Raw genomic sequence first — 27,407 nt, forward strand, 5'->3', positions numbered from 1 at the left:
ATCATCCAAAATAGTACGTTATTATGTACCTCAATAGCAAATATTTTTCCATTCAAATTGTTGTGAAGATACCGGACCAAAATGATTCATAATTATCACATAAGGACTTAAGAGCATAAGCAGAAACACATAACCTGAAATCCAAAATTCCAGAACAAAACCGCAAATTCCAAACGGGTCATGCCCCCTACTTCGAACCTTCGGACGGCTGAACATCACCTTCGGCTAAACGGTTCAGGCACTCTACACTTTGAAAACGGAGTATTCAATGTGGAAAATAAAAACGGGAGTGATGTGACCGTTGATTTGACCTTTTATGGGGATTTGAGCTCTCTTGGGTCATCCATGTACATTAACGTCATCCATTCAGTTTTGGTTCGGTTTCGGTTTGGTAAAACCAAACCGATTCAAATTTCGGTTCGGTTCGGTTCGGTTTGGGGGTCGAACCGAAACCGAAACCGAACCATTGCCACCCCTATACAACAGGGTGGTCCGGGGAAGAAAAAGACGAATTTATATCATTTCCGTGATGAAGTTTATTTTCTCCATGCCTTTGAAGTTCGAAGTTTGAAGTAGAGCAAACATATAATGATAAGTAATCACATACGTCATCACCATTTGAAGTCATACAATCTGGGCGGGCATTTTTTGACCACATGACTCTACTGTGCCTATAAAAGAGGGTCCTCAATCGCCCTTGGTCCTCACTCTAATCACTCGGTGTCTCTAGAGCTCTAGTCTTGGTGCATCAACCCAATTATCATGGATTTCTTCATCTTCTTCTCCTACTTGGCCACCTTCCTCTTCATTCTATTCATTTCCAAACACTTTCTCTTCCACCCCAAAAACCAACCCCCAAGCCCTCTCTCTCTTCCCATTATCGGCCATCTCCACCTCATAAAAAACCCTCTCCATCGAACCCTCACCAATCTCTCCAACCAATATGGCCCCATCCTCTTCCTCCGTTTCGGCTTCCGCCCCGTCCTCATCATCTCCTCCCCCTCCGCTGCCGAAGAATGCTTCACGACAAACGACATCATTTTCGCCAATCGCCCTGACCTCCTCTTTCAAAAACACCTCAGCTACAATCATGCCTCATTTAGCGCTCCATATGGCCCACACTGGCGCAATATCCGTCGAATCTCCACCATTGAAATCTTCTCCACCTCCCGCATCCTCATGTCCTCCGCCGTCCGATCAGAAGAGATTCGATATCTAGCTCGAATGCTCTTTCGAGACTCTAATAATCAGAGTTTTCGAAAAATTGAACTCAAGACTAGGTTTTCGGAATTGACCTTTAATGTGATCATGCAGATGAGTGCTGGAAAGAGGTATTATGGGGAGAACGTGGTGAATTTGGAAGAGGCAAGGCAGTTTTGTGATGTTATCAAGGAGGCTTTCTTGATTGGTGGCACCACGAATTTGGGGGATTTTTTGCCATTTTTGAGGTGGGTTGATTTGCAAGGGTTAGAGAAGAGATTGGTGAGTTTGCAGAAAAGGAGGGACCCTTTTTTACAGGGTCTAATTGATGAGAGTAGAAAGGAGAAAGGAGAGAGAAAGAAGACGATGATTAATGTTCTACTGTCGCTTCAGGAATCACAGCCAGAATACTACACCGACGAAATCATCAAAGCCCTTATCGTGGTAAGAATCACTATTCTCTTTTACATTTGTTATTATTAAGGAAGTGAAGTTTTAAAACTTAATGTGGACTTTGGTCAGGCCATACTTTCCGCAGGAACAGACACTTCAGCATTGACGATGGAATGGGCAATGTCACTTCTACTCAACCATCCACATGTATTGGATAGAGCTAAGGCCGAGCTGGACATCCACGTGGGACATGGCCGTCTGATCGACGAATCGGATCTTGCGAAACTTCCATACCTCCACAACATCATCAAGGAGACGCTCCGACTTTGTCCCGTGGCCCCACTTCTAGTACCCCACCAGTCATCTGAAGAGTGCACCGTTGGGGGCTTCAATGTGCCATGTGGTACAATCCTGATGGTCAACATGTGGGCTATTCATAGGGACCCAAAGCTTTGGGTGGAGCCCATGAGTTTCAAGCCCGAGAGGTTTGAAGGTAGTGAAGGGGAAAATGAAGGGTTTAAGTTTATGCCCTTTGGGCATGGACGGAGAGCATGTCCGGGTGCAAACTTGGCAATGAGAGTGGTGGGATTGGCATTGGGAACTCTAATCCAATGCTTCGAGTGGGAAAGGATAGGTGATGAGAAAGTGGATATGAGTGAAGGGAGAGGGATTACCATGCCTAAGGCCACGCCTTTGGAGGCAATGTATAGACCTCGTCAAACCATGATCGAAGTCCTCTCTCAACTTTGATCTCCACTTTTTCACTTGAAAATCGTATGTAACTTATGAATCTTTTGTGTATTTTTCACTGTTTTCTCATTTGTTTCACAATAAATGTAAGAAAACTGTGAGATATGTTTATGACAATAGGTGTCTAGTAATTATGGATCATTTGAGTCCTTTGTATTCCCTATCTGGTGTGTCTCAAGATAAGGTTGTTGGTTTTGATACATAAATGTATCATCTTTCTTTACATTTATAATAAACATGTAGGGGTTGACCTTGCCAAACCCAAGCTTACGCACCAAAAAATACACAATGATTTTAGTGTGAAAAACTCTGACAATCATGCCTCATTTAGGGTTGGGTTGTTGCCATTTTTCTTAAGATAGTCTTTGTTCGTGATATTCCTTGAAAAGAATGGCATACCTTAATCACAGCATCATAATGAGGGACCCTAGAAGCCTGCATGAATTGACTCACCACACAGACTGCAAAAGAGATATCTGATCAAGTAATTGTGAGATAGTTCAATTTTTCCTCTAGATGTCCATAATTGCCTGGATCATCAAACAACTCCTTGCCAAGTAGATCTACGACATTACTTTCTCTGTGATAGACTAATTCCGAATAGACTAATTTCGGACTTCAACCTTGCAACCTCAATGCCTAGGAAGTATTCTAGGTGATCCAATTCTTTCCTCTGAAAGTGTTAATGTAAAGGCTTCTCCGGGTCTTCTATCCCTTTTGTTGCCATTCACTGTAACCACAATATCATCAACATGGGAAACTAGAATAATCTTCCCTATGGACATATCTCGACAAGAGACTGAATGATCTGATTGGCATTGTTTGAGACTAAAATGAAGAACTACTTCATTGAACCTCCCAAACCAAGAATAGGGAGACAGCTTCAACCGATATAAAAAAAAAATAAAAAATACTATATATATATATATATATATATATATATATATATATATATATATATTTCTTTCCTCAGCTTACAAACTTTATCAAAATACTCTCTACTAAGCAACAAACCTATGAGGTTGCTCGATATACACCTCCTCTTGAAGAGTGCCATGTAGGAAAGGATTCTTCACATCAAGTTGAAAAGAGGACCAGCCATGAGGGGTGGCTAAAGATATAAACACACGAACAAACATATGCTTAGAGACAGGAGAAAACGTCTCAGAATAATAAATGTCATAAGTCTGTGTAAATCCCTTGGCAACAAGACGAGCTCTCAATCGCTCAATAGAGCCATCAGCTAGAAACTTCACGGTGAACACCCAGCAGCAACTCACACCCTGTTTTATTGACTGGAGTAACCTCACATCGGAGTGCGGAGCTCCCATTCCTACCTCCATAGTTGTATGCCAACCCTGACTTGAGAATAGAAATAGAGGAAAGGGAGGAATCAAACTACATGTGAAGAGGATGGGTACACAAGAACAGTACCCTTGAGCAATGCTATAGGTAACTCAAAGAGAAGGATCCTAAGAACATATATAGGGGCGATGGTTGGCATGCCGGTCGAACATCTTTAGGATGAGGAGCACGTTGTTGGCGGCAAGCTTATACATGTAGGGTGGCGGAGAGGCAACAAGCTAATCGTCCACATGAAGGGGAACAAGTGAGGAAGAAGAGTCATCATCACACTTAAAAGGAGAACATTTATCATAAAACAAGGGATCAGTCACAAAAATGGTAACATCAAATGACACAAGATGCTTACAAAATGTGGGGTTGTAGCATCTGTATCCCTTTTGAGTATGAGTACCCCAAAAAATAGCTTCCTTTCCAAATAGCATTAGCCTCCAAAAGATACTTTCGACTTGAATTTTTTTTTCTCTCTTTTAGAATGGTTAAGCTTTATTAAAAAAGAAAGAAGAAGGAACCCTCAACCTACAACTAAAACAAAAAACCAAAAGAAATACATCAAAACCCTAAAGTGGGAAAGTGATCAAACACCATAGCTCCTCTCTCAACCCCAGATCGGGCTAATTGATCTGCCTCACCATTAGCAATGAATGACCTGCTGGAAAGATGTTGCATACCCCTTCACAACATTCAAGACCTCCTCAATAGCATTAAAAAAATCTCTATGGATAATAATTTCCCTCCTCCACCCAACAGATAACATTGAGCAATTCACCATCCACCACGAGGAAGTCAAGACGGGATGTGTCCACTAGCTGAATCCCACTCAAGAGCACACGAATTTCTGCCTAATTAGGGTCCTTCTTGCCAATCGGGCCTAAAAAGGCCCATGGGTCGTACCATCAACACTGCCCACGAGGCCTCCAATTCCAGCAGGCTAGGATTCCCTAAGCTGGAACCGTAAAAGTTCAACTTCAGGAACCCAAGGCAAGGAGAAGACCATCTAAGGATACAGCGCTCACTGTGGACCACACTTGCATGAATCATGTCCCAATAAAGGCAAGGGAAGACTCAGATATACCTCTAAAATCCAAAGGCGGCACTACCCAACGGACTACAAAGGTGAGAATCTATTGCCGGATACTGCGATGCCTCTGCTAGAGCCCTTGAAGACCTACTAGAGCCCTCGAAGACCTTGTGATTTCTGTCTTTCCATACCAGCCACAACGTCATCGAAAGAGAAAGGCTCCAAAGAAATCTGCCCCTAGTGGACCATAGAGCAAATATCCAAGCGTCAACAATATTTAACATATGGTTTAGAAGAACCCAATTCACTCCGAAGAGGCCAGGGATAAAAACCTATATAGATATGGAGATGGGGATAGAGAAATGATATCCACACTCCATTGTTTTGACAACGGCACTCCTCTCTTCATTTTACACTCTTCTAATTATCAGTTAAAGGCTAGTACAATTCCAAAAAGCCATCAACAACCAATAAGAGAAGTCTTCAATAAAGTGAGTGACTGAGGATTGACATTATCAAAACAGGGGAGTTTTGATATCATTTCCCTAATATAATTTTTTGATAAAGATAGCAATTTCATTAAAGATAAAGGATTAAAAGTGCATTTCGGGTAGTATGGCCATCTGTTTGAATAAAAATGTACACTAACTGCACAGAGAAATTCCATACCTTACAGGGGATGCAATTTTGTTTTGAGCATCTGAAACAGCTAATCCAACATATTTATTCCCAACATCTAATCCAATTAATCGCCCCTTTTCTGGTCCATCTGTTTTCACAAAGCGTCGAAACAAATCGATTGGCTTCACAAACTTCATCTGTAAGTTCATAAATTATATAAGTCACATTCAAAACAATGGAGTGGCCATTTTAGTAACATGGATTACATATCAACATCGAAATATGTAGTCAAGAGTAGCAGCATGGCCATGTTTCGTTTTCTATTTTATTTCCATCCTAGCAATGATATTGAGAATGTCACTAAAATCTAAAAACACACTTTAGATAACAAAGGCTAATAATGACACTCCACTATTGATATCCTCCAGAGGGCCTCTCCAAACATTTCTTTGGGAACAAGAAATAAAGTGTGCAGTGATATAGTTAAGAGTTCCGCTTAAAACATCTCCAAGGAACCACAAATTCATGATGCTCGGTGATGCACACCAAGTGGGCACACAAGTCCTGTAGCTCTTAAACCACCTCAGCTAAAAGAAAGCATCAACAAGAGTAAAAAACAGGGATATGTCCAACTAGTTATATTGTCACTGTTAATAATAGTGGTCTTTATATGCATTATTGGTGTCTGTTCTTTAAGTTACATGCATTCTTGGTGACTGTTAAGGGTAGTAGTCCCCTCCCTTAAAGTAACTTAAAACACTATAAAAATCCATAGGAATTGCCAAATCTCTAAATAGAAACTTATAAGGTTTAAAACAGTCTTTGTTTTCTAGTTTAAGACTTCTTCCAAAATCAAAAATAATGTGTAAACGCGTGATAAACGAATGCAACACTCTTAGAAAGTGCATATGAAACGTGTAGGAAAAATGTGTGGAACTTACAACAATCATTTTGGAAAAACACATCATTTCCTAAGACGTTTCTCGTACGATTTTCTATTGTTTCTCGTTTCCCCTGTATTTTTTTTCATGAGTTTCCCGTTTTACGTTTTGTTCCCCGAATTCGTTAATAAACCACAAAAACAACTTGATAAGAAGCACTATAATTATTAATTGGGTTTAAACTTTAAACAACCCAATTTCATAGCAGAAAAGCCATTGGGTTACAGTTCAATCAGTAAATACCTGTACAATTCCAAATCCAAATTTCTAGTTTATCTGCACAAAGAGGTCAGAGTTTGGAAAGCAGTAGTGCTAGCTCCTCATCCGACACCTTCACTTCCGCGCATGCTCCTACCGCCTCAGCAAGTTGTGCCCCTAACTGATGCTTACACTGGAAAAAAAAAAAGAACCCCCCCCAAAAAAAAAAAACCCAAGAACAGAACGGTATTACCAAAAGCCAACAAAGAACCACATTTGAATGCAAGAAATGTTAAGAAATATGAAGTAGAATGATGGGTACAAAAAGACAAGCCTACACAGAGTTGTTCTCCCCTGTTGACAATGTCATAGAAGAAGGAATAGCAAGTACAATGGTGATCAGCAAAGCAAATGTACTCCTCCTTTCTCCTTGATTCTCCTACCACCTAAATGGAATAGATAGTAAAATCATGATAAATCCATCAAAGATAGTGGGAATTGGGAAATGATCAATTCGCTCCTTTTTTTTGCAAATATAAGGTAGAGCCCACCTTTTAGATGATCAATAGCATCATCTGTTAAGCCCACTTAGATTATTCAGGCCACTAAAGTATTCTGGATGGATGGGGATATATTAACCGTCCATTTGTAGGGTATAATTGCTCATAAAGTTATAAAACAATGCTACAAAATTCTTTGCAGGGAGTGTTTGGATTGTCTCTTGGCCATTGACCTAGACCTGGCAAAGCCGGGCCGGGTTTGACCTTACCCGTACGGGTCCGGGGTGAAACGGGCCGGTAAAATTTACGGGTCAGTAATCGTGGACCCGCACCCGGCCCGTACGGGCCGGGTCGACCCGCGGGTCACCCGGTTTTTTGAAAGAGTACTGTTGAGACTAGAAAAAAAGGGTGTTTAGAGTCCATTGAAATCAATTTTTTCAAGGCAAAAAAATCAACTTTTCAAGGAAACCCCATCTGCAAAAACCGTTTTCAAACACTTCTCCTATAATCTGAAATTGGTGGGTTATAATTTATACACTTCATTATTCTTTTAATTTCATTTTCCATACCAAAATGGCAATTTTTTTATTGGGAATTCGACTCCTATTCCTGAACAGGGGAACCAAAGAAATATGGGAAGAAACATTCTCAGAAAAGGTGCCTTTTAAAAGACAGGGGATTCCAAGAGATATATAAATGGTAGAATTCCGAGGAAAAGCTAAGTGGAAGAGATTGGAGAAAAGGTAAAAGTAAGAACATTTTATAATCTCATAACTCATTCAGAGAGAGAGAGAGAGAGAGAGAGAGAGAGAGAGAGACCTGGCTAGAGTGGAGGCGACGCGCCGGGCGGCGAGGCCGTCGGAAATGGGTGACGGGGTCGGAGAATCGAGAGAGATGGAGCCGTCGAGTCGAGCAAACAGAAGAAGCAATCGATGAGAAGCAATCGATGATGTTTATCTTTTTCACTTTTTTTTACACTGTTTTATGAAAGAGTGAAAAAAAATCCTAAATTCTATTGTGATTTTGAACAGGCGTCCGCGGGTCCACCCGGCCCGGACTTGTTTTGACGGGCCGGGTCAATTTGAAACGGGTCAATATTTAGGGACCCGGACCCAGAAAACCTGGGTGGGCCGGGTCGACCCACTGTTCCCGGTCACTTCTTGCCAGGTCTACATTGACCCATGTGGTGTTGTACCTCACAGTTAACCCGTAGAATATTGGTACCTAGTGTTTGGTTGTCCACCTCGTAGAATACTGATAGTGGTTTTATGTTTGGGCTTTGTTGGGAGTTTCCTGGCATACCATGTCTCCAAACAATCATGGGAGACATCCCTAGTAGTCTTCCTGGATTTTAACGCTAAATTGGCAATCAAACAATGAGTTTTGATGATGTCGCACCCAAAAAGGGAATAACCAAGCAAAACACTAATCCAGCCAGGATTTTATGCAACCAAACAGGGGAACTCTCGCAGAAGTTTAAGTGCCAAATAAAATTAGGAAGATAAAGGGAGGTGGATATGAGTAAACTACAGTATGCCATAACAATCACTATTGGCAGCAAAACTCAATTATCCAAGGTTGAGTTATCTTATATATTGCAAATTGATTAAAGAAATCGAATTGTTCTTACTTCTTAGCATAGTTATTGTAGCACAACACAACCTAAGGTCCAATACAAGAACTGTTGAGATATCAATCCCCACTCCAAACAGGATATTCTCAATTGGAAATCCACTATGATCTACCATGAAACCAGGGAAAATAACAGTACAATCGAAATCATTATAATAACTGAGAGGGTGTGAGAAGATAGAGATATCGTTTCTGCAATCTACTAGGAAAGCCCAACCACATTCTTCTCTAGTTGCAATGTTAATTCCAGGAACCTAAGTCGTATTTTCGCTGATGAATCCAAGCCAATCGTGATAAAGCTTAAACCCAAAAGTTCAGAGGCCATGCTGCATAGTATTGCTCAGTTTGAACAGATCCTATTTCTTATATCCAATTACTTCTTTAACATCTTAGTCCTCTCCTTCGATCAAGTCTTCTCTGGGTTTTGTTGAGTGCTTCTTTCGGAGTTTACGTGCAGCATTGTGAAAACCTTCAAGATCATTTAAGTAAAATGAGTGCCACCGCAGAGAACTTTGTTTTTTTTTTTTCTCTCTGCACTCCTTGTTCTTCTTCCTCAATTTTCTTTTCTCCAGTTTCATTTTTCTTTTCTCCCCCTTTCTTCGTATTTCCTTAAGCTTTTGCATCCAAAGAAGCCCCTAGGGGTGCCGAGTTGCTATGGGCTCTTGGTGGACTTGTGTTGCTGGCAATGGGGAGATTTTTTGTAGGTTTTGTGTTGCCTAAACTAGGAGTTGTTCTCAATCAGTGAAATAGGTGGTAATGGAGAAGGATGGGTGTAGTTTAAAACAAGAAGATCCAATGGATTTTGGTGAAGCAAGGTGATTTGAAGTAGAAAGATTTTGGATTAGGCACATGTTAAGGTGGCTGAAAATTCTCACTCGGCTGGTTTAAAGATGGGTTTGTCAAATGAAATTGGGTGTTATTGAGCAGCTTTGAAAGGCATAATTGTAGGGTGTGGTGATGGAGTGGGTTTTCACATAAAATCTATCGGGAATATGGTGCAAGGGAACATATGGGCTAGTAGTTCTTCGTTGTTTAAAGAAGAGTAAATGATAAGGGTCTGCTTGGTTAAAAGAACTAAGAAAAATTGGTTGAGTGTTACTTTTTCAAGAATCTGATCAGGAGAAACAAGAAAGATAGGGTAGAAAAGGAGGCAGAGATGGTTGATAACAAGCGGGCTAGTTAAGAACTTGGAAAACTGGTTTGGGGGGTTGCGGTTGATGGAGATGTTGATCAGGAAAACTGATCTTTGTAGATGTTGGGAGATGATGAGTTCAGGAAGACTGAACTTTTAACGGTAGCAACAGGAATTGATACCACTTTGGTGGCGGAAGCAAGAAGAATGAGAAGGGAGATCAACGTTTAACTTTCGTGCACCCTTGAATCCACAAGGAGAATTTGGAAAATAAAAGATATTTAATTCAATTGAAGATGAATCATAACACCTCTCATGTTTTATGTTCATAGGAACCAAACCCTACTCAAATTAGAAGCCCCGGTGGCAAACAAAATAGAAACGGCTAATAGTTTAGAAACTGATAATACGAAATAGAAACCCATTACTAGCCTAGAAACTACTAATACAAAATAGAAACTCAAGAATAGCCTAGAAACTACTTGTTAAAGTATAAAATAATAAATAACGCCATCTCCATCAGCTTAAGTTTTTGGAGTAATTTGTAGTTTCACATGGTATCAGAGCCAAAGGTTTCGAGTTCAAACCTCTCGGATAGCAAAAATCCACATGCAATGGCCAAACCTAAAAGAGGGGCCACATGTGCCACATGTAAGCCAACCCTAGAAGAGGGGCCACACATGAGGGGGAGTGTTAAAAGTATAAAAGATTAAATAATGCCACATCCATCAGCTTAAGCTTTTGGAGTAACTGGTTGTTTCACACTACTAATAATCGTGAGAACGGTCCTACATCATTCTCATACTTCAATTTTTTAATCTAACTATTATACATTATATTAATATAAATTAATAGATATAAACTTCATTTGGTATAAAATTCATACAATCCAGTTACTTACAACAGTCAATGTACTAAAAACGTTGTAACAAGGGAATACGTAAAAGAATAAATGGATTTATTAAAAAAATCATAAAATCCCACCACGTTTGGGTGATTCCTATACAAAACTCATGTTACTTACTTACACATGAACATGTAGTTAATAAGCCAGGCCCTTCTCCAGAATCCTTAGACTATGTGGCAATCCTCACATAATAGAATGAATTTACTGATCTAATTGTGGGGAAGAAACCCGATCACATGCCGACTGTATTGACATGTGCGTGCCCGCCTCCCGGGCTTGGACCGGCGTTCTTTATCCCTCCAAGAACATAAGCATTAGTTAGTTTATGGCCCTCGCTGCGAACATGTGCATGCCCTTGTCCAGGGCTTGGAACAGAGTCTTTAATTCCACCCAAAATGTGAGCATTTGTGAATTTATGGCCTACGCCAGGACTTGGACCGGAATCCTTTCTCTCTCAAGATAAACAAGCACGGAGTCGGATCAAGTGACTTTTTATGTAATCGTTCTCTTAACTAATTGGGGATTTGCTAGGGAATTCTGCAGAAAGGCATTGGGAGATGATTTTTTCACGCTGTAGGATTATGCGCCTACTGTTAACGTGATTTAACGTCAAAAAGTGTCAAGGTCTGCCCACAATTCATGATAATCCTAGAGAGAGAGAGAGAGAGGATCATCTCCCAAAGGCGGACTTTTGCATGAGAGAACAGCTACCTCATATGAATTAAATGAAGAAGACAAAGTTCAGAGAAGAAAAAGTGATGGCTCTTCTCCCATGCAAAAATCAACCGTGAATTGCCTCTCCACAGAATTCTAGCAAATCCCAACTAAATGACATTAATTAAATACATCATACATGGCTGTATCTTTTAAAACAAGCATCACTTTTCTTTTCTTTTTTTTTTTTAATAAAAAGGACTATGTACGGCATGGACTCCCTAGTCCCTACCTCGTGTATGGGGATTCCATGAATATGTTTGGCCATCAAAAGCCAGCTTGTTGCCTTGATCGTACCCTCATCGGATAATCTAGAGCTTCCGACATTTCTTTTGCAGTTTTCATACCACAATACACATTATACAATTCGTCATGTCACTATGTAACCACGGCACATAAAGTTATCATAATCAGTGTTGTTGACGCAGATGCATCATGTGAGAGTCCAATGCCTAAAATCTAGGTAAAAGGGCTTATCAAGAAAACCTACTTACCTTCATGATAGCGTAGCTTTTGTCTTTATCTTTTCTTGCCATAGGTTGTTGCAGTATCTGTGTTTGGTTGGAGTCTTTTGTTCAATAGTCTTTTCTTGTAAATAAAAAGGAACGACGGATGGAGAGTAGGGAACTTTTGGATTTAAAAAAAAAAATATAGTATTTCACTTCTGTGAAAAGTGGCCGTGAGCCTTCTTATTAGGGGTGGCAACTCGGGTCGGGATGAGGCCAACCTGACCCAACCCAAGGAACCCATTTTTCCAACCCAACCCGACCCAACCCGGTTGGAAGGCTGGGTTCAACCCAACCCAACCTGATTTCCAATTTCCTCAACCCGACCGAACCCGATTTTCAATCTCTGATTTGTAGTTTGTGTTTATAGGTTAAAATAGAGAAGATGAGGTCAAATCTGGAAGAGAAACTGATGAGAAGGATGGCAATTGTTCATAGAAGAGCTGAGGAACGGAGAACATCAGCTCGATCACTTACAATACTCCCAACAAATCCAAAGAGCCTCTGAACAAGCTCAAAAGATGAGAATTCAACAGCACTCCATTCCTGCACACACCTCTTCCTGTGGCTGTTTCCCTTGCAATCGCCGCTTCTAAGGAAGTGATTTTCTCTCCTCTAGATCCTCTCAAAACCCCACATGAAAAAGAGTTGGATGGAGACAAAACACCACTTCTTTCTACTCTTTAGTTGTTTTTAAACACGAGGAAGAGACAACACCCAATTAAAAAATAGGTTCCTTTTTTGGATTTTAGTGCTTCTTTGACCAAGAAACTCATGGCGAAATGTCGTGGAGTTAGTGGGAATTCTTTAAGAGCTTAAAAGCCTGCATTTTTTTTTTCAGACAACCCGTGTGGGTTTTCTTGTTGGTCATACAATACTTCTTCATATGGAACCCAAATTCAGGTTTCGGGTCGGGTCGGGTTGCCCGACACTCCAACCTGACCCAACCCGATTTCCAATTCGGGTTGATTTTTCCCAACCCAACCCAACCCAAATTCAGGTTGAACCCGACCCGAGTTGCACCCCTACTTCTTATCTTCTTCTTGTGGTATGGTTTCGGAAAGCCGTACATTGAAGTTGTCTGTAGAAAAGTTGTCTTTGGATTTTGTAATTTTTCTTCTTCTTCTGCTTGCACTATTTTGGTATCAAAGCTCTCGTGGATCTTGTCGTTTGTGGTGAAGATGTGACTACCATGGCTCGTGGGCGTCATCAAGATCATCAAATTGATGAAATTGAAGAATTAAAGATGCAAATCCATCAACTTACGAAACACGTAGCACGTCTCGAAACTCAGAGAGGCTATAAGAATAGTTTAGTCTCGGAAGATATCAACCATTTTTATCAACGTGCTCCGCAGGGTGAGCTGGGTGAAAGGGAAATTCACGATCGGACGGGTCCAAACCATAGGTACGTAAATTTGGTAGAAGAATTTGACGAGTCGGTTGAATCATAGGTTTTAGTTGAACTACCATATTTAAATTTGGTGGAAGATTTTGAAGAGTTGGTCGAAACGAAGGTTCTAGATGAACAACCGTGTTTTGACGACTACAATGATGATGAGGGTGATAAGTTCATTTGGAGTGATCGTGGCGAGGCATTAGTTACTCGGCGTCCTACGAATAATTTTATCATTGATAGTGGGAGTTGCGAAGATAAGATGACACACGAGATGGCTATTGTGTGCTCTGAAGGCACGAATGAAGAAGCAAATGAAATTAGATCAGACGGCATGGAGATCGAAGAGGGAGGTTAATGGCAAAATACTAATTTGATTTCTTTGTCAATTTTGTCGATCGATCCATTTTTATTAGGTCATACATTGAAGCCTATAATGGATGTTTATGAATTCAAGACGGTTGAAGATCAAGAAAGGTTATCTTTTCGTCTTGGAGGTTATGTAGAAGAGTTTGATGATCTAAAGTTTCAGATGGTTCGCATTCTTAATAACTTTCGGGGACGAGTTTTTTTGAATCTTGGCGATGATGGTGACGATATTTTAGTCTCGAGGACGAGTCCTTCTCAACCGGGGGAGATTGACGCAGATGCATCATGTGAAAGTCCTATTCCTAAAATCTAGAAAAAAAGGGCTTATCAAGAAAACCTAATTACCTTGATGATATCGTTTAGTAGCTTTTATCTTTATCTTTTCCTGAGATAGGTTGTTGCAGTATTTGTGTTTGGTTGGAGATTTTTGTTCAATAGTCTTTTCTTGTAAATAAAAAGGAACGACAGATGGAGAGTAGGGAACTTTTGGATTTAAAGAAAAAAAATAGTATTTCACTTCTGTGAAAAGTGGCCGTGAGCCTTCTTATGTTCTTGTGGTATGGTTTCGGAAAGCCGTACATTGAAGTTGTTTGCAGAAAAGTTGTCTTTGGATTTTGTAATTTTTTCCCTCTTCCTCTCGCACTAGTTGTTAACACTTGACGTTCTATCTTTCGAACTTCTCGGAATATGTGCAATCTTCAGCGGTCATGCTGAACTAGTCTATAATCTATCTTAAGATTGTTTGGGATATTTGGGGTTTCTAGATCAATTCAACAATCAAAGTGAGAAATTAAGTAACTAATTTGAAGATTACAAAATTATCGATGATAGTAGTGAATGTAACCACATATCTATAAGCAAGAATCAAATCAAAATATAATGGAAATGAAAGGAAATTTGAGTGATTTTGGTTTAACGCTACCCTTAGTCCCTTAAGATAGATTATTGCCCCACCACTAGTGTTTTGAAATCAGATTTCTTGTTACCTATCTCCAAGATACAACACTACTATCTTTGTCTTTGAAGTGTGCATGCACCAACTGGGACCTTGTGAACACGATCGATGCTGAACTATTTGCCCAAATAAAATAAAATCTTGCAAAGACTTGGAAGTATGAAACTTGTAAAGCACAAGTATAGTACAAGGAAAATCGAGAGAGGAAGAGTGGAGGAGGAGCTCAATAGGGAAATTTTCTCTTATACACACTAGACAAGTGTGCATGTCCCACTTCTAACGTCTCCCCCCTAAATCATAAAAGTGTGCTGTTAGGGAAATCCATACTTGAACCGAGCAGATCCCGCCACGCCACATTGCATTGGAGGGGTAGTTTTCCCATTTTAAGGATACAAAAGGCCAAAAACCAAGGAAATTTTTTTTGTTCCACTCTTGGTTAGCATATCATTATTCATCATAAAATGTTTGTAAAGAAAAAATTAAGGAAAACACTTCTAAAATGGGATCTCGTTTAGAAAATAAAGACAGGTGAACATGAACATTTTCACGTGATTTTTTTTTCATGTCGTAATGATGCGAGCTCACTTTCTTGTCTCATTACGCATGTGTCACTTTAGAGCACTTCTTTCTCCCCCCAAACGAAATCCTGTTTTTGCTAGCAGCCTTCACAAGTTAAAGTGCAAAAGCCATATAACATTGAACAAAGGAAAAATTGCCAATGGGGGACACCAAAATACAAGAATACAAGAATTGTGAACGGGACACAGTTTTGAAAAATTGTTATAGAGGGCCGAAATGGGGTTATCAAGTCTCTAAAAGGGGGTTATCAACCCTCTAAATGGGGTTATCAAACTCTCAAAAGGGGGTTATCAACCCTCTTTAACAAATTTTCAAAATTGTGTCCCCCCCCTCCCCCCCCCCCCCCTTCACGATTCTTGTATTTTGGTGTCCCCCACTGGCAATTTTTACAAAAAATAACGGCAAATGATATCAACATTTGCAATGCATCGATATTTCCGCAGTCCTAGCTTGTCTTTTTCTTTTAAAAGCCCTTTAAATGCTAAAATGCTAAAAGACAAGCTAGGACTGCGGAAATATCAAAACACTGCAGTAGGAAGCAACACCCACAAATCACACAATTGAGAGAGAGAGAGAGAGAGAGAGAGAGAGAGAGAGAGGTTTAACCTGACTCTCCTCTATTAACTGAGGTTTTCTCACCTCCATTCATAAAGCAACAAAGATAAAGTCCTATTATAATAGTAAGAACCAACATTCCACACTTTCTAATAGGAAAGTGATATATCCACCCCTTTTGATTACTCGGGACACCAAGTATCGGAAGAGGAGGGAAAGATTCTGGGCTGCATATGTGTGGACTCACTCTCCCTGTGGAGATGCGATTTCAGCATCTTCATGTGGGTGGGCTCCGTTGAGTGGGTCGAGCATGGTTAGTGCTGCTGGAAAACAAAACAGGGGAGGGTGGGGCGTGACAACCTAAGGCCTGTTGAAAGCTTTTCTCGAATTGTAACAGCCTTAAACAGCTAGAAAGTGTCATCACTTGTTATTGTTCTTCAAGTGAAAGCTTCTCTCAGTCATTTCCCTGAACAGTTTAAATGCAAGGGTACTTTGAAGCCCCTTATTAGGCTATCACGTACTATAGGCTAATAGGACTTGCTGCTTGCTGGCACGGAAGCATTACCCATGGCACTTAGGCTCTGTTCACTTGCGTTCCTGGGTAAGCAAATCCCTGAAAAACAGCCTCTTTTTTCCTTGACAAGACTTTGACAAGACAGAATTCTGGTGTTCACATGCTTTCCCGGGAAAATAGAATTACACATGTGGAATTTCTACAATTAGTCAAAAACTGACATGGAAAAGCCCATTCCCCCCCCTTTAGGTATTTCATTTTCGACCAAAAACACTCGGATTTCGTTTCCCGGAAAAAGTAGTGCAAAAAGAAGGGCAAGCAGTTTTCCTGGAAACCTTTTCCTGCGCAAGTGAACAGTCCAAAAATAGTCCAGGGAAACCTTTTCCTGCACAGATTCCCTGGATTTCTTTTCCTAATGCCACATCAGATTCCCGGTAAACATTTTCTTTTCCTTTCCCTGGAAAACAAGTGAACAGAGCCTTAGGGAAGCCGAGGATGTTCTGAAGTTTGTTCAATACATGGTTGCAACTTACTATCGAATGTAATTTGTTTTGTTGTCTTCTTTGGCCCTTGGGGTCCCTTTTGTTCTTATATGCTTTTTCTCCGTTTTTCATAAATCTGGTACGGGTGCTGCCTAACCCCAGCTTGCTTAAAAAAAAAAAAAAAAAAAAAAAAACTTTTTTCTTGAAATTATTTTCCTTGGAAACAATTTTTCCAAGCTTTGGCAAAAAATTATTTCAGTTATAACTTTCCAAGAAGTTTTACCAGAAATGATTTTTTTTTTTGAATGGTTACCAGATATAAATTTTAAGTTAAAAAAATCACTTAGAAATGTTAAATAAACATAAATGGAAGAAAAAAATGAAGGTTACTTATGCACATTAACATAGTCCGTTCGGATCTAGGACCCTCTATTAGATTTTGTGGCTACTTTGGGTGACAAATAAATTTGGACTTTAGGATCTGGATCCAATGGACATGGTTCGATCCAATCACTCTGCCCCAATCCTGTCCATTAACATTCCACCGTTTGGGTCAATTGATACCCAAGTCTTAGATCACAATCAATTACGTCCATTAAGAAAGGGATGTGATATACTCGTCCCTTTCCTTTTCCAAGCCACCTCCTCTTGTGTATTTACGACCACCCTATTTACACTACAAAGGGTGGTTCGGGGAAGAAAAGGGCACGAATATATATATATATATATATATATATATATATATATATTCGTGATATTTATTCGTGCCCTTTTACACATGAGGAATTCTAGACTGATGGGAGCCCTTGCAAAAAAGAGGTGAAAGGGCTCTTCTATTGGCTACACATCACCATCATGCATTAATAACATTTGAAAAGTCAAACATGATGGTGATGTGCAGCCAAGGGGGAGCCCTTTCACCTCTTTTTTACAAGGGCTCCCTTCAGTTTAGACTTCCTCTTTACACAAAGATATATATTCGTGCCCCTTTACACAAAGTTTAAACAAAGATTAACACAAAGTTTCAAAGGTCCGTATTAGGTCTAGAATAAACACTGTCATGGCAAAAACAGAAATTAAAGTGTCTTATAGGGTTACGAAGTAGGGCTACAACATCACATAAGGAGCAACATATTGTAATAAGTAGGGCTAACAAATCATCCAAAGTAGTACGTTATTATGTACCTCAATAGCAAATATTTTTCCATTCAAATTGTTGTGAAGATACCGAACCAAAATGATTCATACTTATCACATAAGGGCTTAAGAGCATAAGCAGAAACACATAACCCGAAATCCAAAATTCCAAAACAAAACCGCAAATTCCAAATTCCAAATAGGTCATGCCCCCTACTTCGAACCTTCGGACGGCTGAACATCACCTTCGTGACCGTTGATTTGACTTTTTCAAGATTAGTCCTTTCACGGATCTAGGACGTTCTATTGGATTTTGTAGCCACTTAAGGGTCTCAAATAATTTTGGACCTTAGGATCTGGATCCAATGGACATGGTTCGATCCAACCACTGCCCCAATTAACGTTCACCGTTTGGGTCAATCGACACCCTAGTTTTCAATCAAATCAGTTACGTCCACTGTAAGGGGAATATGACATATTCGCGGCCCGTTTCCTTTTCCAAGCCACCCCCTCTTCTGTATTTATGACTACACTTCTTACACTACAACAGGGTGGTCCGGGGAAGAAAAAGGCGAATTTATATCATTTCCGTGATGAAGTTTATTTTCTCCATGCCTTTGAAGTTTGAAGTCTGAAGTAGAGCAAACATATAATGATAAGTAATCACATACGTCATCACCATTTGAAGTCATACAATCTGGGCGTGCATTTTTTGACCACATGACTCTACTGTGCCTATAAAAGAGGGTCCTCAATCGCCCTTGGTCCTCACTCTAATCACTCGGTGTCTTGGTGCATCAACCCAATTATCAATTTATCATGGATTTCTTCATCTTCTTCTCTTACTTGGCCACCTTCCTCTTCATTCTATTCATTTCCAAACACTTTCTCTTCCGCCCCAAAAACCAACCCCCAAGCCCTCTCTCTCTTCCCATTATCGGCCATCTGCACCTCTTAAAAAACCCTCTCCATCGAACCCTCACCAATCTCTCCCACCAATATGGCCCTTTCCTCTTCCTCCGTTTCGGCTTCCGCCCCGTCCTCATCATCTCCTCCCCCTCCGCTGCCGAAGAATGCTTCACGAAAAACGACATCATTTTCGCCAATCGCCCTGACCTCCTCGTTCAAAAACACCTCACCTACAATCATGCCTCATTTAGCGCTCCATATGGCCCACACTGGCGCAATATCCGTCGAATCTCCACCCTTGAAATCTTCTCCACCTCCCGCATCCTCATGTCCTCCGCCGTCCGATCAGAAGAGATTCGATATCTAGCTCGAATGCTCTTTCGAGACTCTAATAATCAGAGTTTTCGAAAAATTGAACTCAAGACTAGGTTTTCAGAATTGACCTTTAATGTGATCATGCAGATGAGTGCTGGAAAGAGGTATTATGGGGAGAACGTGGTGAATTTGGAAGAGGCGAGGCAGTTTTGTGATGTTATCAAGGAGGTTTTCTCGATTGGTGGCGCCACGAATTTGGGGGATTTTTTGCCATTTTTGAGGTGGGTTGATTTTCAAGGGTTAGAGAAGAGATTGGTGAGTTTGCAGAAAAGGAGTGACCCTTTTTTACAGGGTCTAATTGATGAGAGTAGAAAGGAGAAAGGAGAGAGAAAGAAGACGATGATTAATGTTCTACTGTCGCTTCAGGAATCACAGCCAGAATACTACACCGACGAAATCATCAAATCCCTTATCGTGGTAAGAATCACTATTCTCTTTTACATTTGTTATTATTAAGGAAGTGAAGTTTTTTAACTTAATGTGGACTTTGGTCAGTCCATACTTTCCGCAGGAACAGACACTTCAGCATTGACGATGGAATGGGCAATGTCACTTCTACTCAACCATCCACATGTATTGGATAGAGCTAAGGCCGAGCTGGACATCCACGTGGGACATGGCCGTCTGATCGACGAATCGGATCTTGCGAAACTTCCATACCTCCACAACATCATCAAGGAGACGCTCCGACTTTGTCCCGTGGCCCCACTTCTAGTACCCCACCAGTCATCTGAAGAGTGCACCGTTGGGGGCTTCAATGTGCCATGTGGTACAATCCTGATGGTCAACATGTGGGCTATTCATAGGGACCCAAAGCTTTGGGTGGAGCCCATGAGTTTCAAGCCTGAGAGGTTTGAAGGTAGTGAAGGGGAAAATGAAGGGTTTAAATTTATGCCCTTTGGGCATGGAAGGAGAGCATGTCCGGGTGCAAAGTTGGCAATGAGAGTGGTGGGATTGGCATTGGGAACTCTAATCCAATGCTTCGAGTGGGAAAGGATAGGTGATGAGAAAGTGGATATGAGTGAAGGGAGAGGGCTTACCATGCCTAAGGCCACGCCTTTGGGGGCAATGTATAGACCTCGTCAAACCATGATCGAAGTCCTCTCTCAACTTTGATCTCCACTTTTTTACTTGAAAATCGTATGTAACTTATGAATCTTTTGTGCATTTTTCACTGTTTTCTCATTTGTGTCACAATAAATGTAAGAAAACTGTGAGATATGTTTATGACAATAGGTCTCTAGTAATTATGGATCATTTGAGTCCTTTGTATTCCCTATCTGGTGTGTCTCAAGATAAGGTTGTTGGTTTTGATACATAAATGTATCATCTTTCTTTACATTTATAATAAACATGTAGGGGTCGACTGTGCCAAACCCAAGCTTACGCACCAAAAAATACACAATGATTTTAGTGTGAAAAACTCTGACAATCATGCCTCATTTAGGGTTGGTTGTTGCCATTTTTCTTAAGATAGTCTTTGTTCGTGATATTCCTTGAAAAGAATTGCATACCTTGATTTCTGGAAATAGTAATAAACTATGAGTTATGTATAAACTTCGATGCGGTGAGATGTAAACACCGATGCAACCATGACAAAACTATCTGATCCACTGTTGATCTCTTTCCAAACTGCACTTTGAGAGAAATTTGAACCTCATATGTGAGATACTTAGGATAAAATAAATTTTAGGCCCATTAGTTTATAATTAGTCATAAAATTTGTTTTGCGCCCATTTTTACGTCGAAAGAAATGGAGCCCATATAAATTGGGAGTAAAAATTGTTTTACGCTCATTTTGCGTCGAAAGAAATGGAGCCTATATAAATTGGGAGTAAAAATTGTTTTACACCCATTTTAGGTCGAAAGAAATGGAGATTATATAAAAAAGGGGATTTGCTTGGGAACATTGCAGAAAGGCACTTCGCTGCCAGTTGTTGCATGAGAGAGCAGCCACATAGGCTCACTTTACAGCAGATGATACGAGATTTCGTCCCAGTATCATGCAGTAACCTGTTGGCGACCTTTTGTCGTATGGTCAACCAGCCTAGTCTGTATACTCCTCAAGCCTAAGGGGCTGTTTGGATATGTGAATTTTAGAATCTTGGATTTCCTAAAAATCATGGATGGGAGACAAGAGAAGGAGACTGTCCGTTTCACTTCTCTTTAGAATCCTGGATTTTAAGTAAGAAATCTCTCCCCCATCCTGAGATTTCTAAAACCTAGAAACATGGGATGATCTCCTACTCTCTTGCTGACGGAAAGAATGGCGAGAAATCAGGAAATTACAGACTGTCTCCTTCTCTTGTCTCCCATCCAGGATTTTGAGGAAATCCAAGATTATAAAATCCGCGTATCCAAACGGCCCCTAAGGTGATCATTGGCTTTATACAAGAAACCACAGACTAGAGAATTTCAGATAGCTCATCACTCTAACCACAGCATCATAATGAGGGACCCTAGAAGCCTGCATGAATTGACTCACCACATAGACTGCAAAAGTGATATCTGATTAAGTAATTGTGAGATTGTTCAATTTTTCCTCTAGATGTCCATAATTGCCTGGATCATCAAACAACTCCTTGATCAACTATAAGTTTCATGTTGGGATTCATAGATGTGTTCAACTGGTTTAGTTCCAAGCAAGCCTTTCCTTGCCAAGTAGATCTACGACATTACTTTCTCTGTGATAGACTAATTCCGAATAGACTAATTTCGGACTTCAACCTTGCAACCTCAATGCCTAGGAAGTATTTTAGGTGATCCAATTCTTTCCTCTGAAAGTGTCAATGTAAAGGCTTGTCCGGGTCTTCTATCCCTTTTGTTGCCATTCACTGTAACCACAATATCATCAACATGGGAAACTAGAATAATCTTCCCTATGGACATATCTCGACAAGAGACTGAATGATCTGATTGGCATTGTTTGAGACTAAAATGAAGAACTACCTCATTGAACCTCCCAAACCAAGAATAGGGAGACAGCTTCAACCGATATATTTCTTTCCTCATTTATTATACACTAATTTTCTCCTTTCTTTGTATTCTTTGGCCTTTCTGGTCTCAACAATGAAATCTTGACCATTCAAAAAAAAATAAAAATAAAAAAATAAAATAAATAAATAAATAAATAAATAAATAAATAAATAAATAAATATATATATATATATATATATATATATATATATATATATATATATATATATATATATATATATATATTTCTTTCCTCAGCTTACAAACTTTATCAAAATACTCTCTACTAAGCAACAAACCTAGGAGGTTGCTCCATATACACCTCCTCTTGAAGAGTGCCATGTAGGAAAGGATTCTTCACATCAAGTTGAAAAGGGGGCCAGCCATGAGGGGTGGCTAAAGATATAAACACATGAACAAACGTATGCTTAGAGACAGGAGAAAACGTCTCAGAATAATAAATGTCATAAGTCTGTGTAAATCCCTTGGCAACAAGACAAGCTCTCAGTCGCTCAATAGAGCCATCAGCTAGAAACTTCACGGCGAACACCCAGCAACAACTCACACCCTGTTTTATTGACTGGAGACATCGGAGTGCGGAGCTGCCATTCCTACCTCCATAGTTGTATGCCAACCCTGACTTGAGAATAGAAATAGAGGAAAGGGAGGAATCAAACTACATGTGATGAGGATGGGTACACAAGAACATTACCCTTGAGCAATGCTATAGGTAACTCAAGAGAAGGATCCTAAGAACATATATTGGGGCGATGGTTGGCATGCCGGTCGAACATCTTTCGGATGAGGAGCACGTTGTTGGCGGCAAGCTTATACATGTAGGGTGGCAGAGAGGCAACAAGCTAATCGTCCACATGAAGGGGAACAAGTGAGGAAGAAGAGTCATCATCACACTTAAAAAGGAGAACATTTATCATAAAACAAGGGATTAGTCACAAAAATGGTAACATCAAATGACACAAGATGCTTACAAAATGTGGGGTTGTAGCATCTGTATCCCTTTTGAGTATGAGTACCCCAAAAAGTACATGTGGAAGCTAATTGATAATCACCAAAGAATCGATTTCATTCCAAACTTTCGTATAGTTTCCTTTCCAAATAGCATTAGCCTCCAAAAGATGAGCCTTCGACTTGAATTTTTTTCTCTCTCTTTTAGAATGGTTAAGCTTTATTAAAAAAGAAAGAGCAAGGAACCCTCAACCTACAACTAAACAAAAAACCAAAAGAAATACATCAAAACCCTAAAGGGGGAAAGTGATCAAACACCATAGCTCCTCTCTCAACCCCAGATCGGGCTAATTGATCTGCCTCACCATTAGCAATGAAGGACCTGCTGGAAATATGTTGCATACCCCTTCACAACATTCAAGACCTCCTCAATAGCATTAAAAAATTCTCTACAGATAATAATTTCCCTCCTCCACCCAACAGATAACATTGAGCAATTCACCATCCACCACGAGGAAGTCAAGAAGGGATGTGTCCACTAGCTGAATCCCACTCAAGAGCACACGAATTTCCGCCTAATTAGGGTCCTTCTTGCCAATCGGGCCTAAAAAGGCCCATGGGTCGTACCATCAACACTGCCCACGAGGCCTCCAATTCCAGCAGGCTAGGATTCCCTAAGCTGGAACCGTAAAAGTTCAACTTCAGGAACCCAAGGCAAGTAGAAGACCATCTAAGGATACAGGGCTCACTGTGGACCACACTTGCATGAATCATGTCCCAAGAAAGGAAGAGGGAAGACTCAGATATACCTCTAAAATCCAAAGGCTGCACTGCCCAACGGACTACAAAGGTGAGAATCTATTGCCGGATACTGCGATGCCTCTACTAGAGCCCTTGAAGACCTACTAGAGCCCTCGAAGACCTTGTGATTTCTCTCTTTCCATACCAGCCACAACGTCATCGAAAGAGAAAGGCTCCAAAGAAATCTCCCCCTAGTGGACCATAGAGCAAATATCCAGGCGTCAACAATATTTAACATATGGTTTAGATGAACCCGATTCACTCCGAAGAGGCCTGAAAGTGCCTTGCCCAACAAATTCATCTTTCTATTTTCTGCATTCTGTTCTATTATTTACAACACCTGCATATTGTGCCACATGTCTCATTCTCCATCTCCCAAAAACATCCTCGTAGTAAATGACTCAATGGTATCTGGTTTCTTTTGGGTGTTTAGATTCTCTCTGCAATTTCTTAAGGGTAATAGGAAAACAAAGGAACACAATAGAGAATTACAAACAAGAAACACCACAAAAAACGCCGGGATATCTTAGGGGTTTTGCTTGGATTTCTTAGGAATGATTCTTTTTTATCTCTTTCTCTCTCGTCCGCATCCCTGTCGTTTCCCTCTATATTGGTAAAGACACTCCCTACCACTATTATGCGAGTTTGACAATCCAACAGTACTTACCACTATTTTATGAGGTAAGTCCCAGGTAAATCCAAGGCTTGTCTCCTCCTTGTTCACTACTTATACCAATACTCATGTAAATAACTGCAACCCAACACTCGACTTTTATGAGAGAGAGAGAGAGAGAGAGAGAGAGGTCCCACCCAACTATTCTAAAAAACAATTGCATGGATATCAATTCTCTTCTTTTATTGTACAGCTCTATTCAAGTGCAAATGTATACATGCACATCGCTGCCACATATCTGCATGCATAATAGCCCACCATATATAAACTTGAAGTTAAGATGATGTTTTTTAACTTGATGTGGGCTTTGGTCAGTCCATTATGTCCGCAGGAACAGACACTTCAGCATTGACGATGGAATGGGCAATGTCACTTCTACTCAACCATCCACATGTATTGGATAAAGCTAAGGCCGAGCTGGACATCCACGTGGGACATGGCCGTGTGATCGACGAATCGGATCTTGCGAAGCTTCCATACCTCCACAATGTCATCAAGGAGACGCTCCGACTTTATCCCGTGGCCCCACTTCTATCACCCCACCAGTCATCTGAAGAGTGCACCGTTGGGGGCTTCAATGTGCCACGTGGTACAATCCTGATGGTCAACATGTGGACTATTCATAGGGACCCAAAGCTTTGGGTGGAGCCCATGAGTTTCAAGCCAGAGAGGTTTGAAGGTATTGAAGGCGAAAATCAAGGGTTTAAGTCTATGCCCTTTGGGCATGGAAGGAGAGCATGTCCGGGTGCAAACTTGGCAATGAGGGTGGTGGGATTGGTATTAGGAACTCTAATTCAATGCTTCGAGTGGGAAAGGATAGGTGATGCGAAAGTGGATATGAGTGAAGGGAGAGGGCTTACCATGCCTAAGGCCAAGCCTTTGGAGGCAATGTATAGACCTCGTCAAACGATGATCGAAGTCCTCTCTCAACTTTGATCTCCATATTCTTATTTGAAAATCATATGTAATTTGAGAGCAACAATCGCAAGATGGCCTACATTTGCAAGCATAGTAGAATGTTATGAACTCATAAAAGTCGAGTGATCCGCTATTATCAGTATCGAGCTGTGCAAATAGAAGATTCAATTTGTTTGATGGCATTGGCTCATTCATAACATTGATGAATTCATCCTTCGAAATCTTTCCGTCACCGTTGGCATCTAAGCCTTTGTATATAGAGATAACACTATCTTTCTCAGAAGGTGACATTTTTCTGTAGTGCACAAGCGCTGCTTCTCGGACAACTTCCATTTTTTTTCCTGTTAATGGGATGTTGATCTTTTGAGTGCAAGAGAGTTAGAGAGGTGGTTGTGTTTGCATAGCTGTAGTTAGTCTTAAATAGAGGGTTCAAGAGGGACATTGCTTTTAATTTCCTGTTGTATTAAAGTTTCAAAGACATGGATCTTTGAACAAGACAATGATGGAATATGAGAGACTTTGATCTTGTTAGCCGCCTGAAATGTCTTTTCTTTTCTGTTTTTGAATGATTAGAAAATAGTATTAGTGTTAACTTAAACTGATAATTTTTGGAGGGATCATAAGTTTAGAGGATAAGATTAGAATCCCAAGTGTTGGGAAAGTTGACTTGTTTCACACGGCAGTAGTGGGAAGGCAGAGATGGCAAAAATAGAATGTCGCCTAAATAGGGGAAATGATAAATGTGCCCCTTTTCATTACTTGGGGCACCCAGGTGCACTTTATCTATGACTGCAAAGAGGCCTTATGTATGACTGCAAAGAGGCAGCCGTACATCACATGAGAAGGATTGAAGGGACCTGAATGCATCGTAGACTCCACATGGGTGTCCCAAGTAATGGAAAGGGGCGTATTTATCCTTTGCCTAAAAAGGTTTTTTTAGAAAGGGATTTTTGCGGATGAGTCCCTACATGGCAAAATAATTGCTTATAAGTCCCTAAGAAAAGCATATTAGCTGAACAATCTTACTTTTAGAAAATATTTGCTAAAAGGTCCCTAAAACTCACGAACTTCAATTTTCTCCGTTTAACGTTTTAAAATGTCAAATTTACCCCCAACCTATTTAATCCGTTTTAGCGTTTTTTGATTTCCCTTCCCATATTTTTGGAAAAAAACTAGAAAATAAGCAACAATATTATCTCTTCTAATATTGACTTCCCCTTTGACATTGTATGAAGAATATTAATTTAGAGTATCCTCGTTGTCTGTTAATAGAGATATGTATGAAGAATTCTAAAAGCCCATAGGGTTCTAGGTTGGTTCTAGATTGTTATATGCTCGCCAAGTGGCAAGATCCGGATCATTGGTGTGTAAGGAGGTAACGTAAATAGGCAGTCTCTCCATTTGCAAATCATCTTCGACCCTCTTCAATCTCTAAACATTCAGCCTTATAAGCTTTCCAAACACAATTAACCTCTGTTTTTTATGTACTTTATCAGCAAGGAATTTCTAAACGAGTAGCTAGGCAGGCAACTTGGACTCAATTGCCTATTGACTTGAGTCAAGTCGTCCAAGTCTTAGTACTATGATTTGCACCTACTTGTGATCATATGTACGTGAGATATTATATGGTGTGTGGACGTGAAGTGCAGTACTTTTCAAATAAGTATAGTGAGGTCCACTTCATAGGATGATCCCAATCAGTCATTTGTTGGGTCACAACGTAAATAAGTAAATCATTTCCATAGGATGATCCTAACCCTACAATCAGAAAAGGCACATCATATGAAATCTTCACATGTACAATGGAAATAGATGATGATGATCTACAATGGGTGGAAATATTTTCCTCCCTCTTCTCTCCCTTAACCCGAAAGTCCTAACATTATTTGTAACATAAGTAGAGAGGACAATTGGCAGTGCGACCGT

The 27,407-nt window shown here is 40.3% G+C and overlaps 2 protein-coding genes and 1 long non-coding RNA gene across 4 annotated transcripts; 2 read left to right on the plus strand and 1 right to left on the minus strand.

Moving 5' to 3' along the window:
* The first annotated feature begins 693 nt into the window (after positions 1-693).
* Positions 694-2,460, plus strand: LOC143852050 (cytochrome P450 81Q32-like). The gene is made up of 2 exons (XM_077361554.1): positions 694-1,644; positions 1,723-2,460. The coding sequence occupies exons 1-2, from the start codon at positions 763-765 to the stop codon at positions 2,341-2,343; spliced, it is 1,503 nt and encodes a 500-aa protein (XP_077217669.1). The 5' UTR covers positions 694-762; the 3' UTR covers positions 2,344-2,460.
* A 1,512-nt stretch (positions 2,461-3,972) lies between these two features.
* LOC143852052 (uncharacterized) lies at positions 3,973-7,964 on the minus strand. Its single transcript, XR_013236635.1, has 4 exons — positions 7,806-7,964; positions 6,532-6,932; positions 5,396-5,495; positions 3,973-4,963 (listed from the first exon to the last, which is right to left on the minus strand). It is a non-coding gene; the product is annotated as an uncharacterized LOC143852052 (long non-coding RNA).
* Positions 7,965-18,631: 10,667 nt separating this feature from the next.
* LOC143851562 (cytochrome P450 81Q32-like) lies at positions 18,632-25,519 on the plus strand. Of its 2 annotated transcripts, none has more exons than XM_077361030.1 (2): positions 18,632-19,564; positions 24,879-25,519. In XM_077361030.1, exons 1-2 carry the CDS (start codon positions 18,683-18,685, stop codon positions 25,497-25,499), a joined length of 1,503 nt encoding a protein of 500 aa, XP_077217145.1. In that variant the 5' UTR covers positions 18,632-18,682; the 3' UTR covers positions 25,500-25,519. The 2 variants fall into 2 exon arrangements, with proteins under 2 accessions (XP_077217145.1, XP_077217144.1); XM_077361029.1 differs by lacking the exon at positions 24,879-25,519 and adding an exon at positions 19,643-20,523 and having other exon boundaries at positions 18,634-19,564.
* Positions 25,520-27,407: the final 1,888 nt, after the last annotated feature.

This window comes from Tasmannia lanceolata, unplaced genomic scaffold (genome assembly GCF_043159265.1).
Source record: "Tasmannia lanceolata isolate RefF3 unplaced genomic scaffold, GAP_Taslan_0.1 ptg000018l, whole genome shotgun sequence".
Classification (NCBI taxonomy): Eukaryota; Viridiplantae; Streptophyta; class Magnoliopsida; order Canellales; family Winteraceae; genus Tasmannia; species Tasmannia lanceolata.